The sequence below is a fragment of the Malaclemys terrapin genome, chromosome 4 (assembly GCF_027887155.1).
Source record: "Malaclemys terrapin pileata isolate rMalTer1 chromosome 4, rMalTer1.hap1, whole genome shotgun sequence".
Lineage (NCBI taxonomy): Eukaryota > Metazoa > Chordata > Testudines > Emydidae > Malaclemys > Malaclemys terrapin.
Window position 1 is genome coordinate 96,943,267 of NC_071508.1, and position 18,852 is coordinate 96,962,118.

At 41.2% G+C, this 18,852-nt stretch overlaps 1 protein-coding gene across 2 annotated transcripts in view; it reads left to right on the forward strand.

Moving 5' to 3' along the window:
* LOC128836781 (formin-like) overlaps positions 1–18,852 on the forward strand; it is a 248,220-nt gene that overhangs the window by 108,795 nt on the left and 120,573 nt on the right. For both annotated transcript variants that reach the window (XM_054027364.1, XM_054027365.1), the window contains 2 exons: positions 505–592; positions 17,969–18,030. In XM_054027364.1, the coding sequence (XP_053883339.1) occupies positions 505–592; positions 17,969–18,030 (150 nt within the window). The remainder of the gene's footprint in view (positions 1–504; positions 593–17,968; positions 18,031–18,852) is intronic.

Sequence of the window (18,852 nt, forward strand, 5' to 3'; positions counted from 1 at the left end):
TTTTTTTTAGTTAATTGCATGAGTTAACTGCAATTAATCAACAGTCCTACTCAGAATATCTCACACTCCTGCACCACATTCTCCTAGTGGGGGTAAGTGGAAAGAATATGCATTTCTTGAATAAAGTTCTGATGTGAGTTTCTCTTACTGGTAGACAGTATCCTACAAATAAAGGATGATCTTTACTTACTGGCGCTGGTATGAATTACATTTTGGAACTGAGTTGTATTTACTACCGTTATTTGAAGTCCAAGCTTTGTGGTCCCTTTTGAACTGAAAAGTTTAACTAATTTGAAGAAGCTGATGTCTTGTCACCTATATACATGGCTACAGAAGGCCAGGAGAAGATTGAGATAATCATAGATTTATACCACATTTAAATAATAAAAAGGGTTGAGCAGCATTCAATTTAACTCACAAATTAGCATTTCTAGCTCTTCTTTGATAATGAAAGCTTTTGTAGCTTGGTAATTTTGACAATAGCATTTTGTTTTATAATTCCAGATTATCAAACTGCTGGATGGAAAGCGATCTCAAACTGTAGGAATTTTGATATCCAGTTTGCACCTGGAAATGAGGGATATTCAACAAGGTGAGAGTTACAAAACTCTTGATATAACTTATTTACATGGAAATTTTCTCAGATATTTTCTAAAAGTGAATGAAAATGGGTGCTCTTATGTGTGTTCCTTTTTTGGTGTCAGGATAATAACAAGAAAAAGTAGAATTAGTTTCCCAACTAAATACATATGAGAAACCCAGCTCTTTTCCCTGGTAATTAATTGACTTTAGATTTTGATTTTATATGTCACATCCAGTGTTATGATTTTAGTGTTGTGCTTTTCATGTATAACTGTTTTGGATTTTAAGAGTGGTTCTATTGGATTGCCTTCTATATGTGTGCTCTCAAAGCTGTTTATGTTGGCTCCCTTCTTTGTTTCCTCTTCTTTCTCTCCCTCTTCCCCGTCCCTATCCCCAGAGGCCCTCAGCTCAGGGAAGCTCAAGTGAGAACTTACAAATAATATTTTGGGGTTTTTAGGTGTTTAATTTTTTGCTTCGATGGCAGTGTAAAAAACTTATACAAAAGTGAAAATACCAAAACCATATGACAACAAGAGGGGTGAACACTGAGCTGTACATTTTCAAGTGATGGGGGCTATTCTGTGCATACGTCCTGTTATTGATAGAAATGAGCCAAAGCATCTTGGAAAAAAATGTATCTGTCTCTGACTATAGAGTTTTCAGGGGACGTAGATAGATCAGGTATTTTGGTGCTTGTGTTACATATTAAAAAGGACACTATTTAGGTAATTTTCATATTTTAAAAAGCTTTTTTCTCTTGTTTAAAACAACTGCTGGAAAGCTCCAAATTGAAGTCTGCTTTCTTGCGTGTGATGGAGGGAAAACAATGGCATAGACTGGCTTGGAATTGTGGGGTGTTGAGATGCTGCTGGCATTGATTATTATTAATTTTAGAACAGCCTTGGAGCATTCTAGCTTTTTAAAAAAAAAAAAAAACAAGGGCTTACAGATGGTTACAAGAAGAAGAAAGAAATGAGGCAAAACTTTGAGCCTTCCCATAATGTGTCAGAGGTATCATAATGATAGACGCTAGCTGCAGTAATGAATTTTGTGAATAGTTTGCTGGCAAGACTAATAAGAGGCAGCAGCTGTAACATAAAAACCCTGTGATGTTCTTACTTCAAGTTTCTTCAGATAAATTTTCAAGGCCTCTTATTTCATGCTGTGAGATGTCTTGTAGATAAGACACTTATGCTGCAGAGTATTAATGTGGCATTTTTATATTTCACAACAATACAAATGCTATTAATCATGATCTGTCTGATGAGACTACTGGACAAAAGAATCATAACTCCCCAGGACTAAGGATGCCACCCAAATGCTATGAGGATGGTCCTGAGAACCCCATATTATTATAATGATGATAGTAATAGTTATACTAGTTCATCTTCTGCTTCATGCTGTCACATTCAGCCTATTCCTCACTAAGACTTATTTCTATTTCTTTACGTAGACTTCTCACCACTATGGAACCTTGACTATTGCTAAGAGGATTACTTGCTTGTAGGGCTGCTAACTATCACCATTTAATCTCGTGGCTGGGAAAGGATCATTATAATGATATGCATAACTCATGAGTGCCTTTGGAATACTATATTCTTCTTTGAGTGATGATGGTCCCTACCTGTATTCCACTGAGGGTTATGCACATGCGCCATACATCCACAGCTTTTAAAAGTAGTAGTGTCCATTGGTCCACGCATGTGCCCTTGTTCTGCCTCATAGTTTCAACTGAGGCAATAAAGGGTGGGGCAGACCGACTGCACCCTCAATTCCTTCTCAGTGTTGCATGGTCCAAGTCGGAGCTTCTGCTTTTCTTTCATCTCTTGTGATGCACTTTCAGAATTTCTTGTATATACTTAGCATTTTATTGTGGGGTGTTATTTAGTAGTAGTAGTAGTTGGTGGTGGTGTTAGTAGTAGTTTTCTTAGGATTTAAGGACTTTGGGACACTGCTTTGGTGGTTTCCCTGCCGTCCACCCCTAGCACCCACACCTGGATACTGGATTATGCTGAAGATGCTGAGGTTCAAGATCTGCACTTCCTGCCCTCACTTGTTTTCAATCAGCGACAGCACCAACCCTGCTTTTATTTCTTGGGGGAAGCCCATGTCACATTCAGGGGCAGTGTCTGCCTCTCCTTCCTTGCCAGTACCCGCAGTTAGATCAAGGCTGAGCAACCTCTCTGTTCATCAGCCTGAGCAGTCGAGGAATGTGCCCCCTACCATGGAGCTCCGGTCCAGTTCCACCAATACCAGTGCTAAGGCCTAAGAAAGACACTGCATCCTCCACGAGTTCTGACCATGGAGAAACGGCATGTTTCAAGGCCCACAAGCACTACAAGAAGTCACATAGAATGCCAGACCCGCCGATTCCAGTCACTGAATCTCATATCTCCTCTTCATCAGTATTGCCGGAACCACAGGAATCATCAGTTCTGAAGCAGCCTTCTGCCCATGTTCCAGCTCTGATTCTGTCTGTGGAATGACACTGGGAGACTCAAGTCAGTTCCTGGACCTCATGAACTGTTTGCCCTAGATGAGATGAAATCCCTGCATCTTCTAGTGCATTTGGCTCCAAAGAGACTCTGGTCCCCTGATTTGGACTTGCCACCTTCAGGTCATGTTCCTGAGTGCTCCCCTAGGACATTCTCAGTTTTGCCGGTTCCGGCGGCTCCGCCTTTGAACAAGGATCTGACTTCTCAGTGTTGGAAGATTCAGATGGTGCACATGATCCACCATTCCCATACCAACAGCAAAAATATCCGAAGGCTCTGCTGGCCCAGTGGCAATATTCTCCCTTCCCTCAACCCAGGAGCCATTGGTACCCAGCTCCATGGGGACCACCACAGCAACTGCCAGATCCGCCTGGTTGGCCATACTGGGAGTTTTGGCCCCAGTATCTGCCTTTAGAACCTTTTGGATCTGTTCAAAAGAAGCCCCCATCTCACCAGTCTGGCCTTCATTGGGTAGACATTTGGAACCACGGTTGGAGGATGCACCAATCAGCCTGACTCCAATGGTACTGCCAGATCTGGAGCGGCTCCCCTCCTCATCTCCGGATGTGGCAATGTCCTCAACTCCTTCCTCCCCCCATGGATGACTACCACCAGTTCCAGGAGTTGTTAAGGAGGGTGGTTGAGGCCCTCCACATTCCACTGGAGGAGGTGCAGGACAGCCAGCATCGGTTACTGGACATTTTGCATGCATCAATATCAGAACAAAGTAGTGCTACCGATCAATGATGCCATTCTCCAACTGGCCTGCACCATCTGGCATACCTGGCAACTTGTGCACCCACCCCGAAGGAGGCAGAAAAGATGTACTCTGTACTGGGGAAGGAGTCTGAGTTTCTATTTTCTCACCCCTCACCCAATTCCCTGGTTATTCAAGCTGGCACTGAGTGGGCTAGACAGCAGCACCCACATTCCACTCCGACTGACGAGGGTAAGAGACTGGACCTGGGTTGTAAGGTCTTTTCATCATTCAGCCTTCAGTTTCACATCTCTAATTACCTGGTATTACTGGCCAGGCATGGCTTTTTGACTTATGGCCAGTTAGCAGAATTTGCAGACAAGCTTCCCCAGCAGGGCCATGCCTATTTCCAGGCTATTTTAGAGGCAGGCAGCTTGGTTGCCAGGACAACGCTCCAGGCCATGGTAGATTTGGCGGACACGTTTTGTGCACTAAGGCCACAGGGATTATCGTGAGGAGAGAATCCTGGTTACATTCTTCTGGTTTCCCAAGGAGGTACAGAACACAACTGAGGAACTCCCCTTCAATGAATCTCACCTCTTCAACCAGAAGACTGACATTCTCTATTCTCACTCAAAGACCTTAGAGCCAATCTGTGATCTCTGGGCATTTATACACCAGCACCCAAATGCAAATTCTATTGGCCACCTACTCCACAATGATACAGAGTGCCTCAGTTTTTCCACCAGTGGTCTTATGAGCCTCCCCACAAGCATCAAAACACCCAATGGCCCCATCTGCCTGGCCCATCAGCACAGTCCTTGACACCACACACTCAATCTTTGCATAAGCTATGTTTCTGAGTGCATCTAGAGAGCCGTCAACCAAATTGCAACCCACTGTTCTTGCACTCCACTCCATTCAGGGGTCATCTAGTGCTATTTCTACCAGCCTGGAACATGATAACATTGGGCAAGTGGGTTCTGGGTGTCATTTAACATGGCTATATGATCAAGTTCACAACACTACCTCATCCACATCCCCCATCCTGATCCTGCCTCCAGGACCACTCTCACAGCAGTATCCTTGCCCTGGAGGTGGACTGCCTCCTACAGAGAGAGGCAATAGAGCCTATGCCACAGCCTTTCAAGATACAGGGTTCTATTCCACCTACTTCCTGATATGCAAGACTCTTACTGTCACGTAGATATCCATTTGACCCACAGACGATTTCTGAGGTTTACTGTGGGCCCTTGGCATTTCCAATACAGGATTCTACCATTCAGACTCACCGCTGCTCCCTGGGTCTTCACCAAGGTCTTTTCTATAGTGGCGGCCTACCTCTGGCATCAAGGTGTTCTCATCTTCCCTTATCTCAATGACTAGCTGCTGGCAGTGCAATCCAGACACAGAGCTCGAGCATCGACTTCCCTGCTGCTTCTACTCCTCTCCTCCTTGGGGGTGAGTGTAAACACTGAAAAATCAATGTTGGACCCCACACAGTCTCTGGAGTTCAACGGGGCGTACATCAACGCGGTCTCTGCATATGCCTACCTACCACAGGACTAGTTCCTGGCCCTGCTAGAACTGATTGCTTCGGTGACTTCCAGTCCTTCTGTTCCAGCCAGAACTTGCCTTTCCCTTCTTGGCTATGTGGTGGCATGCATGTATGTCACTGCCTTTACTCTTCTTTGCTTCAGTGGCTACAGAAAGCTCATTCTCCGATGCTCGACTCCATGGACACCCTAATGACTGCCTCACCCCACGGTTCTTTCCTCCCTTTGGCAAAGGATGGACCCAGATCAGATTTGCACCTGATTGCCTTTCCTTCCATCCTCCCTAAGCATGATGATCATTATGGACACATCACTTAACAGATGGGGTGCCCACATGTGAGAACACATGATGGAAGGGATTTGGACCATTTGGGAATCCAGGATGCACATCAACATCCTAGAACTTAAGGCAGTATGGAGAGCATGTCACGCATTTCTCCTGTTCATCCACTGCCACCATATTCTCATCATGTTGGACAACATCACTATAACTTACTACAGAAATAAACAAGAGGGCACCAGGTCGCTGTTGCTTTGTGTGGAAGCAGTTCACTCTGGAAATGGTGCATCGCACACAGTATCCTGTTGTCAGGGGCTTATCTTCTGGGAACTCAGCAGATGCTCTGAGCAGGATTTCCTGGCCAACCACGAATGGGAACTACACGACTCCATGGTCAAGGATATTTTTCACTGTCTCCACCCCTTGGGGTACAAGCCCATTCCACAAGAGTCCAAGCATCAACTATGGCCATGCTTCACAACATGCCATTCATGGACATAGATAACGTGGCCACTTGGAGTTCAGTGCACACTTTCTCTTCCCATTATGCCCCGATTCAAGACTGTGCGACAGATGCCTCGTTTGATGCGGCTGCTCTCCATTCCATGGTTCCATCATCTTCCTCTCACCCTCCTCCTAATTAGATACCGCTTGTCAATGAATACATCACTCAAGGAAGAGGAGGAATTGGAGGTTGTTTGAGATGCATGGTCCCTATCTATCTGTATTCCAATCCCTCCTTCTTTCCCCTCTGCTGTGGATCCGATTGATTTGTGGTGGAGAAGGAACTGAGGGTGCAGTTGGTCCACCCCACCCTTTATCGCCTCAGTCAAAACCATGAGGCGGAACAAGGGTGCATATGCGGACCAATGGACACCACTTCATTAAAAGCCCTGGCCCTGGGTGCATGGCCCATGTGCATAATCCTCAGTGGAATACAGACTAACCTCCTCTTCATGAGTCCAGAGACTTCAGAATGGAGACCATAGTAAATTATCACCTATGACACATGTATCATATTGTGTAATTGATTTTTTTAATGAAGGAAAAAATAATTATTTTAAAAGGTTTACACAGTTTATATTTACCACCACCACATCTTCTGTGGTAAATTTTGAATGGAGATGCAGACCCCTTTGGAAATCTTAGACATAGGCTGTGGACTCCAGGTTGAAAGCCACTGGTTTAAACAATCAAACATACAAAACTGAGCTAAGCCTCATCCACGATATCCAACCTGCCTGGGTTACCCTGTCTCAACAATAACAGTACACTTAAACTCCATAAGTCCATAGCACTGAATGTCCATGGCCACATCGCACAGTTTTATTGCAGGTGTCTAAAAGTTTCACTGGGTTACTACTGAGCTTGTGCAGCCAGGTTAATCCTGGATGGCCATGTGTGGCCAGGCACTGTCCCCTTCTTTCTTCAAGTCCAATCTTCAGGGCTCAGAGTGAATGGGCTTCATCTTTGAGCTGAGCTGTATAACCAAAAAGTGCCAGCTAGGAGTGACTGATGAGCCATTTTTTTTTCAGGAACAGAAAGCAGAGTTATTGGCCTGTAGCTGCTGCACTAAGTGCATGGGCCTTTACCCTGATAAAGTGGAATGATGATCCCTTCCTTCCTCTCCATTGGTACCTTCCCTGTGGTTCAAGCGTGGACAAAAAATTGGAATAATGCTACACTTAGGGGCTCTATGGTGCACCTGAGAAGTTTGGGTGTTATGCTGTTGGGTTCAGCAGTACACTCTCTTCTGAGTTTCTTTATGGCAGAATGGACCTCTTCCAATGCAGAGGTTTCGGAATCAGGGATTTCATCTATCAACTTGTCCAGATCTGAGCATGGAGTTGTTCAGGATAGTTAAGCACAGTCTTATAATATTCTTTCCATCTTTGTAGGACTTCTTCTTGGGTTGAGCATGTTTTATCATCAGCCTTATTTATCGGCATAAACCCTGCACAAAGTCCAGTTTTGGATCAAAGTGATTGAATAACTTTGCAGATCATAATTTATTAGATCTTCTTCCTTCTTCTACCTCTTTTGCCAAGTTCTCAAAATAAGCTTCATGATCCACCTTTATTCTTGCTCAAAAAATACCCCATTGTCATGGCACTGTCTGGTCTCAGATTTCTTTTGCAAAATTTGAAATGTCTGATCAATTTAGTCAAGGGTGTTGCATGTAGAATTCCAGTTTTGGAATGGCATCTATGACTTCTTGGATGACCGTGCTTATGATTGTCCAAGCTGATTCTGCATCATCTGGGAGAGTGCCAAGTGCATCAAATTTGTTGCACACTGTGACAGAGTACTTATTAGCAAGTGCTGAATGTTCACAGATGCATTGTGCCTATGTTTCATAACAGGTGCACTCCTTTTGAAATCAGAGGGTAATTGCCATTTTAGCACAAGGAGATGATGGTCAGTATTTGCTGGGACTTCTGTACCTCTGTGTACACCCGATCTGACCTTACTGTTTTATGATCCAATATATGGCTCAGCTTCTTCCTCGTCCAAGCATCGTTGGATATCCAGGTTTTCAGATGAATATCTAAGCACCTGAATCAACTTCCAGTAATGGTAATATTATGAGACATGTAAAAAGAGAGAAATCTCAGAGTTATTTATGGTTCCAGAGCAAAATGGGCCAAGAATAGTCTCAAAGGCATTTCTGGGACAACTTGGTTTAGTGTTCATATATCCAAGAATAATAAGTTCATTGTGCAGTGAAGCAGATTGAGCCATTGCTTCTTGCTACTAATAGAATTTGTCTTTATTAGCATCCTTAGCTACAACAATGGATAGCTGTGCATTGCACCACGTCAACGTGGCATATAGTAGTCCATCAGAAATAGGGTGCCACACTGAATGATTTATTAAATGGTGGAAAGAGGATGAGTGCCATCTAATTTATGTAGTTAGTTCCTTCAGAATACAGAAGACCTGCATCCTCACAGAATGATGACCATGTTTCACAAGTCGTTGCCTTGGTTATACAATTGCAATGTTGTATCTTTTCAACTATTGAACTAACAAAACCTGGTACCTGACATCATTTAGGGTTTGTACATTCCTGGTGGCAAATCTGGTGGATTTTTCTGAAATCATTTGTGAACACCATAGTCATTAGGGAGTTCAGCCTAAAGTGTGGACCATGTTTTATTGGATGTTCCTTGATTCCATCTGTCACCTGAAGACAAGGGAGATGTAACATGGTGATTTGGGGACACCAGCCCTCTTCTCAGAATCCCTTCCACATGGAGCAGATGGTTCTGAGGTCATAGATCAGCCACCTTTACTGCTGTTTGGGAAATATTTTTCCTTCTTTTCTGGGTCTGCCCTTGGCCTTCACTCGGAACTCTGAGCCAGGGCCCTTATTGGATGTTACTGGCTGGAGTCAGCCAGAACTGAGACTCATGATGGCAGAGTTGATCACACCCAGAAGTAGCACAGCAAATACTGCTTCCCCATCTGCTATCATAAAGGTATGGGCTTATTGACACCTGAACAAATTATCCCCAAATAAATTCTTTGGCTAGTATTACTATGGAATGAAGAACTGCCACATCGATATAGACACTTGCAAAATTAGTGAGAAGATAAACAAGAGCAGTTACAATAAAATGTAAATGCTGCTTAAAATGCTGTGGGCTTTTTACCTCCAAGGGATCCCCTCTAAATCTGATTAAAGTCAAGTAACTGGCATGCAGTTCAGATAGCTTAGCAGTGGGAACACATATGATTGGCCATATCTGGCACACAGATGTTTCGGTTTGCATTTGATAACTAGCCAGCAAACAGGCAGACGCCACATTGTAGAAGGGAATCTTCCACAGATGTTTCTCAGAGAGAGTGAAGTTCACCTTCTGTAGATAAATGGCCATTCTCATTCCTTCTCAGAGTATATGCTAGATGGTGGGCAACCCAAATACAGAACAATAATTTTGGCAAGAGCTAATGTATATGTAGACTAGTTAGCCCAAAAATAATCTTTCAGTGATGTAAAGGAACACTGAGTTTGCATTGCTAGTGCTGTCGTATTTTAAACTAATTGTGGGGGGGGGGAAGCCTACCTGTTATGTTCTAGAGAACTCAGAATTTGTGCCTTAACAGATTTTGCTGCTGAATCTGGTACTGATGATGACGGTACTGATGATGACAGTCCTGCTGCTACTTAGATCATTAATAATGGTACTCACAAAATTTCCATCTCTTGAGCATCATGAACACACAGCATGGAAAATCTATCATTTGCACTGGGTAATGCAGAATCTAAACTTACATTTACGTAAGTTATGCCCACGTGGTGTGGCACTCTGTCCCCCTCCAGTTGTGGCTAGGCCACATAGAGATTGATGAGCCTGCTACAGCCCTAGCTAAGAGACCTGGGTCTTCTAGTTCAGGCAGTAGAGGCTCATGCATTAAGATCCAGAGCTCCCAGGTCAATCCCCACCACAAACAGCCCATCCAGGGGTGTCAGCATTACATTTAAAAAAATCAAATATTCTAGTAGTAAAAGGTGATCATCAAGTGGCTCAGAGGCTTGGTATAAAACTTTCTGAGGCCCCCTTTTTCTGGTCCTTTCATAGCCTTTTGAAAGGGAGAGAGGAATATTTATTACTAAACCTGATCATAGATTTGGGTTCAGTTCAAGGGATGTGTCAACATACAGCTTAGCTCTTATTTCTCTGAATCCGCTGCACAGTTGTGAAAATAATCTTCTGCCCAGATAAGTACACTTCTGTATTTGTTTTTTTCCAGTGACAGCTCAACTAAAGCAATAGAGCAGAGGTAGGAAACCTGTTGCTTAGGGCTACCTGTGTGGTTCAGTTGTTAAATATTACAACTTGCTTCATAACCAGATGGATTCAGTTCTGTTGCTAATTGTGTATATGTATGTGAGGCACCCTTGCCCCTCAGTGTCTTATAACCCCACTTGCCCACTCAAGGAACTCCCAACACAAGTAGTCAGCAATAGCAGTGTAATATAAAGCAAATAGTAATATTTCTCTGCTGTGATTTAGTTATTCCTCTCCCCGCCAGCCTTTAACGAACTTCTGAGATCCTTGCTTATAACTAATTGGCACAAATAGACAGAATACCTAAAGTGGTCTGAACATAAGTCTTAATACTTGTTTGTTTATTGTACAGGCAATGTAAGACTTAAGGTGTCCTTATTTATTCTCTCCCCCGCTCCTTTCTTTTCCCCTTGCCTTTTTTTCAAACATCTCTCACTTTTTCTTTTGGAAATTAAGTTTTAAATTTTTTAAATGAATGGGATGGATGGGTCACAATTAATAAAGTGGCACTGCACAAGCTAGTAATGCCCACTGCTCTTGAAAACATACTCATATTTACTAACTACCTAAATTAGACATGCATACAGACAGGGGAGAAATTTCATTATCAATGGCTAGAATTGGATGGAATCGAGTATTTTCTCTACAAAATCTAGGTCATTTCTCCCTGGTCCCTTCTCTTACCAGTAGACCATATTTTCTCAGATTGGCAGCTAACATGGACTTTGCTGTTCCTCAGGAGTAAGATTTGTTCTTTTGAGAGCTGGGAATTCATACATATAGAATGGGGACCTAGGATAGTGTCCTGGAGATGAAAAATAGCTCTGGAGTGTAGAGCATGCACACCCAGAGAGACTGGATGGAAAATATTTAGACTGTGACTCACCAGAGCTGGGATTGTACCTTCTTTTCTGTTTGGAAAATGCCCAGGAGATACAAAAGAAAAATACATGATAATATACCTGAAGCTATATGTTAGTTCAGCTTTCTTTAGTTTAGTTGAGATGGTATAAGAAAATGTTACAATGAATTGTGAGGAAATATGTGCCCAGCTATAACTTCTTGGTGAGACATATACTTCTGTTTCATAAAAGAAATGTCAGTGTTTTTAAAGAAATAAAAATAGATGATGTTGCAGTTGGTCCATTGTATGATGTTGACTTGAAGGGAAATCTATTGACATTGGACCTAGAAATTATTATATAAGGAAAATGCCCTTTTTATTAGTGAAAATTTACTTGCTGAAAATCAAACTAACAATAAACACAGTCTTATACTAGTTAAGAGTTGCTTACAAAGCAACAAAAATATCCTATCTATTGTATCATTGGTTGAGTGGCTGTATATTCTGTAAAATGGCCAGCAAAGAAGGCAGACGATTAGCATAGTCAAAGGTAGATCTTTACCTTTCCTCCTCTGCAGCATGTGATGTATGCCTGGCTTCAACCCACTTGGACATCAAGAATACCATTCTTTCCACCAGGCCACAATGTGTCCCATATTGTAAGGAAACATAGCGCCAAGAAAAAACACCACCAGAAACATTGCAATTTACAGTGCTGAAATTATACTGGATTAAATAACTGGAAGTATTTGAGCGATAGAGTAAAATTAGCTCATTGATAGTGTAATCTCTCTAATGATCACATATGTAATATTATATTTTTGTATGTCCTACCTAATCACATCTGTAGGTTCCTTAGATTTATGCTATGTCTTCCTTCTGTGATGAAGAGCCATGGGAAAAGGAATATGTACTGTCCAGGATGCCGGAAGATTATGGCATGAAAGCATTATGTTAAAGCTGTTTCAAATTATAAAGCATGTAGGAAAACAAAATCTATTAATAGGATTCACTGGTGATGATGTGTTTGGGGGGATGGGGAAGAAAGGTTGATGGTGTTTGTTATTCCCCTCAACTATTTGTGTATGGGTTCTCTATATACTCACTCTTCTTCCAAATGGTGGTGAGGAAATGGCCAAGATTAGCCAAAGTAAATAATCCAAAACATTGTACCCTCGCCTGTAGACATAGCCTATAGACATTGTGCATTACTTTTGGAGCAAGCCCCATGAAATCTGAGATCAGTCAGAGTTCCTGAGGTCCTTCCTAAATCTTAGCAAATAGCACCACTGCTAAATATCGAAGCAAGTTTGCTTGGGAGCTGAAAGACTGTATTGTGTATGTATATGTAATATTAAATACTTCCATACCAGCTTTCATTTGTGGACCAGAAAACACTTTACAAACACTAATATAGTAAACTTCATAACACCTCTGCACAGTAGCTAATTATTACTCCATTTTACAGATGGGAAAACTGAGACACAAAAGGATAAAGCAATTTGCCCAATACCGTAGAACCCAGAATTCCAGCTTTCATTCTCTATCATGTTTGGTGTTATTTTTTTTTTCTTCTTGTGCTTTGAAAATACTGTGAGTTCTTCATTCCTTCACTGTGTCCAGCATGAATGTGTTTGCATTACTATCTGTGTAAAATAGAGATAGCTACATACACAGCTCAGAAGTTGAGAAACAATTTCCCTTAAAAGTTATTTCCTTTGTTCTGGATAATTTACAACATATGTTTTTGTGAATCTGCCTAGGGCACCAAGCCTGATGTGGTTAGGTTAACATTAGTGCCAGAGTCTTTTGCTCATGACTTCATGCAGCAGTTGAGCTTTCCTAAAGTTCTAAACCCACATTATGTCTGTGGTGCTTCTTTGCATTATAGCTCCTTTTAACATTTTTACATGACAGAAAGTCAGATGTTGGAGGAAGCCTTTAGAGGAATTTAGGATATCAGCTCAATTTGTCTGAGATAAACAGGAGGAATTTGGATGTGTTAAGCAGTTTTGCCAAGAAGAGATTTGTCCATAACAATCATAACAACTTTTTGGTTGACTAGATCTGTGACATCTTCATTTAAATTTTCCAAAGATGGACTTCATTTTCCCCCTGGAACCAAACCTTAGTTACTAGTAATGCATTGTGTAAAATAGTTAAGCCCACTGTGGTCCAAACAAATGTAATTTTGGAAGAGTTGTTTTTTAAAATAACATATTTCTGTTTGATTATTAAAATGCTGATTTTAAAATGACTTTTTCACGTTTCTATTAAACATGGTTTAGTTGTTGCATTAACTGCTTTGCTGCTGATGCTGAATGTGTGTAAATTCTGGCAGCCTTTTTGAACCAAATACCATTTAAAATGAATGGAATAGTACCAGTTACGTCCCACCTTAAGACTGTTGGAAATACATAACATGCCTTTCAGCAATGGTGGTAACAGGAAAGAAATATCTCTTTAGTACTAAATCTTTAAGATCTATAGTTGTCTGAGTTTCTATATACAGCAAATGGCGTGCTTTAAACTTTCAGGTTTTCCTCTGTGTACATTTTTGCAGTAACAAAGTATAGAGATTAAAAGAATAGATCAAATCCCTAAAATGTGCTGTGGAGAATGTTTTTTACAGCTAGATTGATAAAAAAAGTAACTCTGTTAAAACCTTGGGTAAAAGTTTATATTTCTTGCAGCGGCCTCTGCATGTGAAATGTAGTTGGCAAGTATTTTTATGTGTGCCTGTTAGTTTGAATGCGCGATGCTGATCTGTTTTTTGTCCTCCCTGACGGTTATTATATCCTAATGGGTGCAACACTGCACTAATGATCCTTGTGTATATAAATTCTTCTTGTTGTGTGCAGACACCATAGGGCCACATAAAAATGTTTGCCTCAATTTCCCTGCAAAAAAGGAGCTCAGAAACCAGACTTGGCCAAGTAACAGATTTTTAAAGGTAGAGGAACCCAATAAAATTACCAGCTTTTCACAGCATGAGTCTACTTCCTTTTGACATATTGTGAGGTGTAGGTGAAATATTCTAACTGAACTGACAGTGTAAGGAGGACAGCTAACTAGAAAGCAAGATAAAAGTAAAAACCACCAATGATGATTGATATTGCAGTAGCTATTAATTGTTTTGGAACCTCTTTTGTAGATTTCTGACACTTCTCCTTTATAACTTACTCCTGTGCAAGTCTTGGTGTAATGAGATTTAATGTAGTAAAGTACCACAGTCAAATGTACTGTATCAGGGAGTTATTTTTAATACTGTAGTTTCTTGAGACACGTGAGTCACAAAATGTTTTTTAAGAGGATTAAGGAGCTTTAGCTTTAATCTAGCTCTGAAAAAAAAAAGTAAAAATAATCACAGAATGCTTCTTCCATATAGTTCAATGAATGTTGTTAAAATGGCACCAATTCAAATGAGGTTATGCAGCATATTATGAATTTAGTGCACACACTTTAAGTATAGTATATAACAGATTCAGATACCGTGCAACTGTGAACTTGGGGATCACTGCCATCACTCCAGAATTTGAGAGGCGGGGGGGTAAGAAACCAAGCAAATTGTTATGATTCTACATTTTCCCATTTTTGTATAGTACTTCCAACATGAAGGATGCTAACTTTGTTGACAGTGGGTGAAGAAAATACATAGGGATAGATCATTAAAGTTATTTAGGCACCTAGAGATGCATATAGGTGACTAGAGGCATTTTCAAAAGCACATGGTTGCCCAACTGCCACTTTTGAAAATCTCACAAGACATCTACATGATTCTTTAGGTGCCTGAATACATTTAAAAATCTGGCCCATAGGCCCCAATTTAGTTGCTAGCATGTGAGCTCAGCTGTCTGCCTGTGCCTCAGCAATAACTGTAGGATTGGAGCCCTACTAAGTCAGAAAGCGGTATCTCTGTGCTGTTTAATATAAGTAATCAGTTGTTCAAAGGATAAAATAACTCATGTTTGTCTTCCTTTGTATTTAAGCTTATTATCGATTATTATTGATTCAGTTTAAAGTCAGTTTAGATATTAGAATATATTTGAATATTTTAATTTCCCCCCTTAAACTTTTAAGGCTCAACGATTGGTTTAATCCTGTCAATTTATTTTAATGTAACTGGTTATTGTACTCTTCTTTATTTAACAATAGTTATATCTGGGTATTTAGCATAAAAATGAAAAATGTCCATAATGTTGGAGCCTTTTCTGTCCAATAAATCATCCTCCATTTGGAGATATAAGCACTAACATAATAACAATCCTGATTTTTGTGTTATCATTCTTGTACTTTTTGTAATTGAAAATATCAGTTATAATTATATTTCTGTACATTTAAGATCTTTGTTATTAGTTATTTCTTTTATTATCCATAGAGCTAGTAAAAATTATCATACATTCATCAACTGAAAACTGATGATTGCTTCATTGCAAGTCCATTTACCAGTTTGAACTAAACAACTATACATACTGTAGAAGCTGATGGAAAGACATACTGGTGAAATCTAAAATAAAAATAATAAAAATCTTCCCTTTTTAAATGCATTTTTCAATAGCCCAAGATAGGATGGGAGAGAAATGAAACTGAGAGGGGAAAATTTAAGCTAAAAAATCAGAAAAATGTCTTGATAATGAGATGTATTAGGCTGTGGAAATGGACTTTCAAGAGAAGTCCCAGTCCCTTGGGACCTTTTGAAATAGGACTGGATACTACATTAGAGAATGTCTTATGTAAAACAAGCTTCAGTTGGCAGATAGATGATCTAATAGATTCCATCTCTAACTATGTTTATTTGAATATAAAATAATTAGCTTAGCTGTTTAGCTCTTTTGTATTTGTCTAAACTTTTTAGTTCTAAAAATGTGACAAATATAGAAGCAAATCTTCCTTTTTTTCATTTGTAATATCTTTCTCCCTGCCACTTTCCTGCCCCTCTCGCCAAGGTGTAATGTCAACAACAGATGGAATCATAATTGACAGACAAAATTTTAAAGCATTCTAAATGTCACTGATCGTTTTAATAAAATTAATTAGCCTGCCACAGAGAAAATTTACTAGCCTGCTGGTTAATTTCACAATGTAAAATCGTGGGGTAGGACGGAGTGCAGGAGAAACCTTATTACTTTTGAATAATTATTTAAAGATGTGTGCCTTGTCTAATTCAAACATCATCAATGGCGAATGCAGCAACAGCTTTTTATATCTTTTAAAATTGCAAGTGGTCACATCTCAACATATAAGTGAGGAAATCAAATACAGCTGAAATTTTAAGGTATCGATCGGGTACCAACTAATGATAATTCACTGGTCACATAGAAAACTACTGAAGCCTTCGTTTTGATGGTGATGTTATTAATATTCCTATTTACTATTTAATGTAAGTAGATAATTTAGATTCCAGATACAAAGCGGCTTGAAATTATATGCCTAAATGAATGTAATGTTCCGAATCTTGATAAAAACACATTTTGTTTTCAGAAGAAATGAAAGATCTTTAGTCATTTGTGTGACATTACATAAAATATCTTATTGGCAGTGAATATTCACTTCACAGTGCACCTGATACCTGCAGTCTGATTTAGTTTTGAAAAACATGACTAATGTAGTGCCTAAATTAAATTGCAGTGAGACATGCAGATGATAGAATTAAATAATGCCATGTAATTCAGATCTGCAGTAGGAACCAGCTTAGCCTTTTTCATTTTATTTTTTTTTTAAATTCCAGTGGGCAAAGGAAGTGAACAGTAATCTGCTGAATAGAGAAGTTCATATATCGCTGTTAGAGCTGGTTAGAACTTTCCCCACAGAACAGGTTTCCAATAAAAAATACTGATTTAACGAAATCAAAACATTCTGCAGGAACATGTCAGTTCTGACAACGTTTAAGAGAAACCTGCCTGGCTTCCTGCCAGCTCACCTGCTGCACAGCTCCTCAAGCTTCCCAGCCTATCAGCAGCCCACCTAGCAGGCTGCTGGGGATCCAGCAATTCCAGGCTCCGTGGCTCCGTGCCAGCCTAGGCTACCAGGGCTTCCAGCCTCTTGACTCCTTGACATCCTGGCTGTTAAGAAGCCAGGGAATTCAGGTTCCCCAGCTGGCCAGCTCTTTGGAGTGCCAGGCAGCCAACTGGCCACTTCCTTGGCTCCTTGCTGTCTAGCTCCCCAAGCAACCCAGGATGCTGGGTGGCCAGCTGGTCAGCTCCTTGGGTTCTTAGGGTCCCAAGCAGCCTGTCCCAAATTGGGAAAAAGTCAAAAAAATAATTTTTCAAGTGAGCTAAATTTTTAAAAAGTCCATTTCTGGAGAACAGTGATGAATTTTTTCAGCTTGCTCCCGGAGCCGGCTCCCATCCCAGGCTAGCGTCCCAGGCTGCCCGACTCCATGGGCGAACAGTTCCCCGACCGCCTAGGTGCCACAACTCTATGGCCAACCTAGAGAGCCACCCGCACTGGGAGTCAGGCAGCCCCAGGAGCAAGCTGAAAAAATTCATTACAGTTTTCTGAAACTTAATGTTGTGAAAATTCAACTCCTGTGACATATTTAGAATTTATGATTTTCTCCCAATTTAGGACAAAAGAATTTCAAAAACTTCAAAAAAGTTTGCATGAGTTCAATTCTGTTTTCTGTCCAGTTGTGATCTATAAGATATGCTACCTAGAAAACAGAGGTTAACCCAATATGGTTTTTTTAGTATGTAATTTGTTATTTTATCCTTTTCAGCTACACTAAATGTGGATGACTCCATAGTAGACCTGGAAACACTGGAAGCACTGTATGAGAATGTAAGTATGAGGAAAACATCATGTGAAACAGCACAATGTTCATAGTTTCAGATTTTTACCAAGTGCAAACACACTCAAAGAATAAATACTGTTTTATTTTGTGACCATATTACACAAAAGAGAGTATATAAAAATTATTTTTCTTAGGGAATGTAAGAGTATTAGTGGATATCTTCAAAATGTAGTTAGCCAACACAATGCATGTATTTTGCCAGATCAAGTCTCCTGTGGGGAATATACTGTATATACTCGTTCATAAGCCAAACTTTTTTAGTAAAAAAGGGAAGCACCAGAGACGGGTGTTGGCTTATGAACGGGTATAGAGAGGTAGAGGTGGGACACAGCCCCTCCCCCAACAGAGGGAGCAAGGAGAGGCAGCACAGCTAGCAGAGCCAGAAGGGAAGAGGCAGGGCCAGAGTCTCTCCGCTTCTGGCCATGCTGCTCTCCCCCCAGCCTCCGAAGCAGCTGCAGCTCCGGGACTGGCAGGCTGCAGCCGTGCCGCTTAGTCCCACCCCCCAGAGCAGGCTGTGGCCATGCCGCCCAGCCCACCGGAGCACGCTGCGTCCGGGCCACCTCGCCCAGCCCGCTGGAACATGCTGCAGCCGTGCCGCCTGGTCTGGCCTGCCGGAGCAGGCTGCGGCAGCGCTGCCCAGCCTGCCGGACCAGCTCCAGCCAGGCCAGAGACATCCTCCTCTGGCCCTCCGCAGATAAGGTGGGAAGGGATGGGATGGGGAGAGTGTGGGGGTCCCAGGCTAGGGATGGGGTCATATGGGGGAGTGGTCACAGGGGTTACTCCCCTGAACCCCAGCTTCTCCCCCCCAA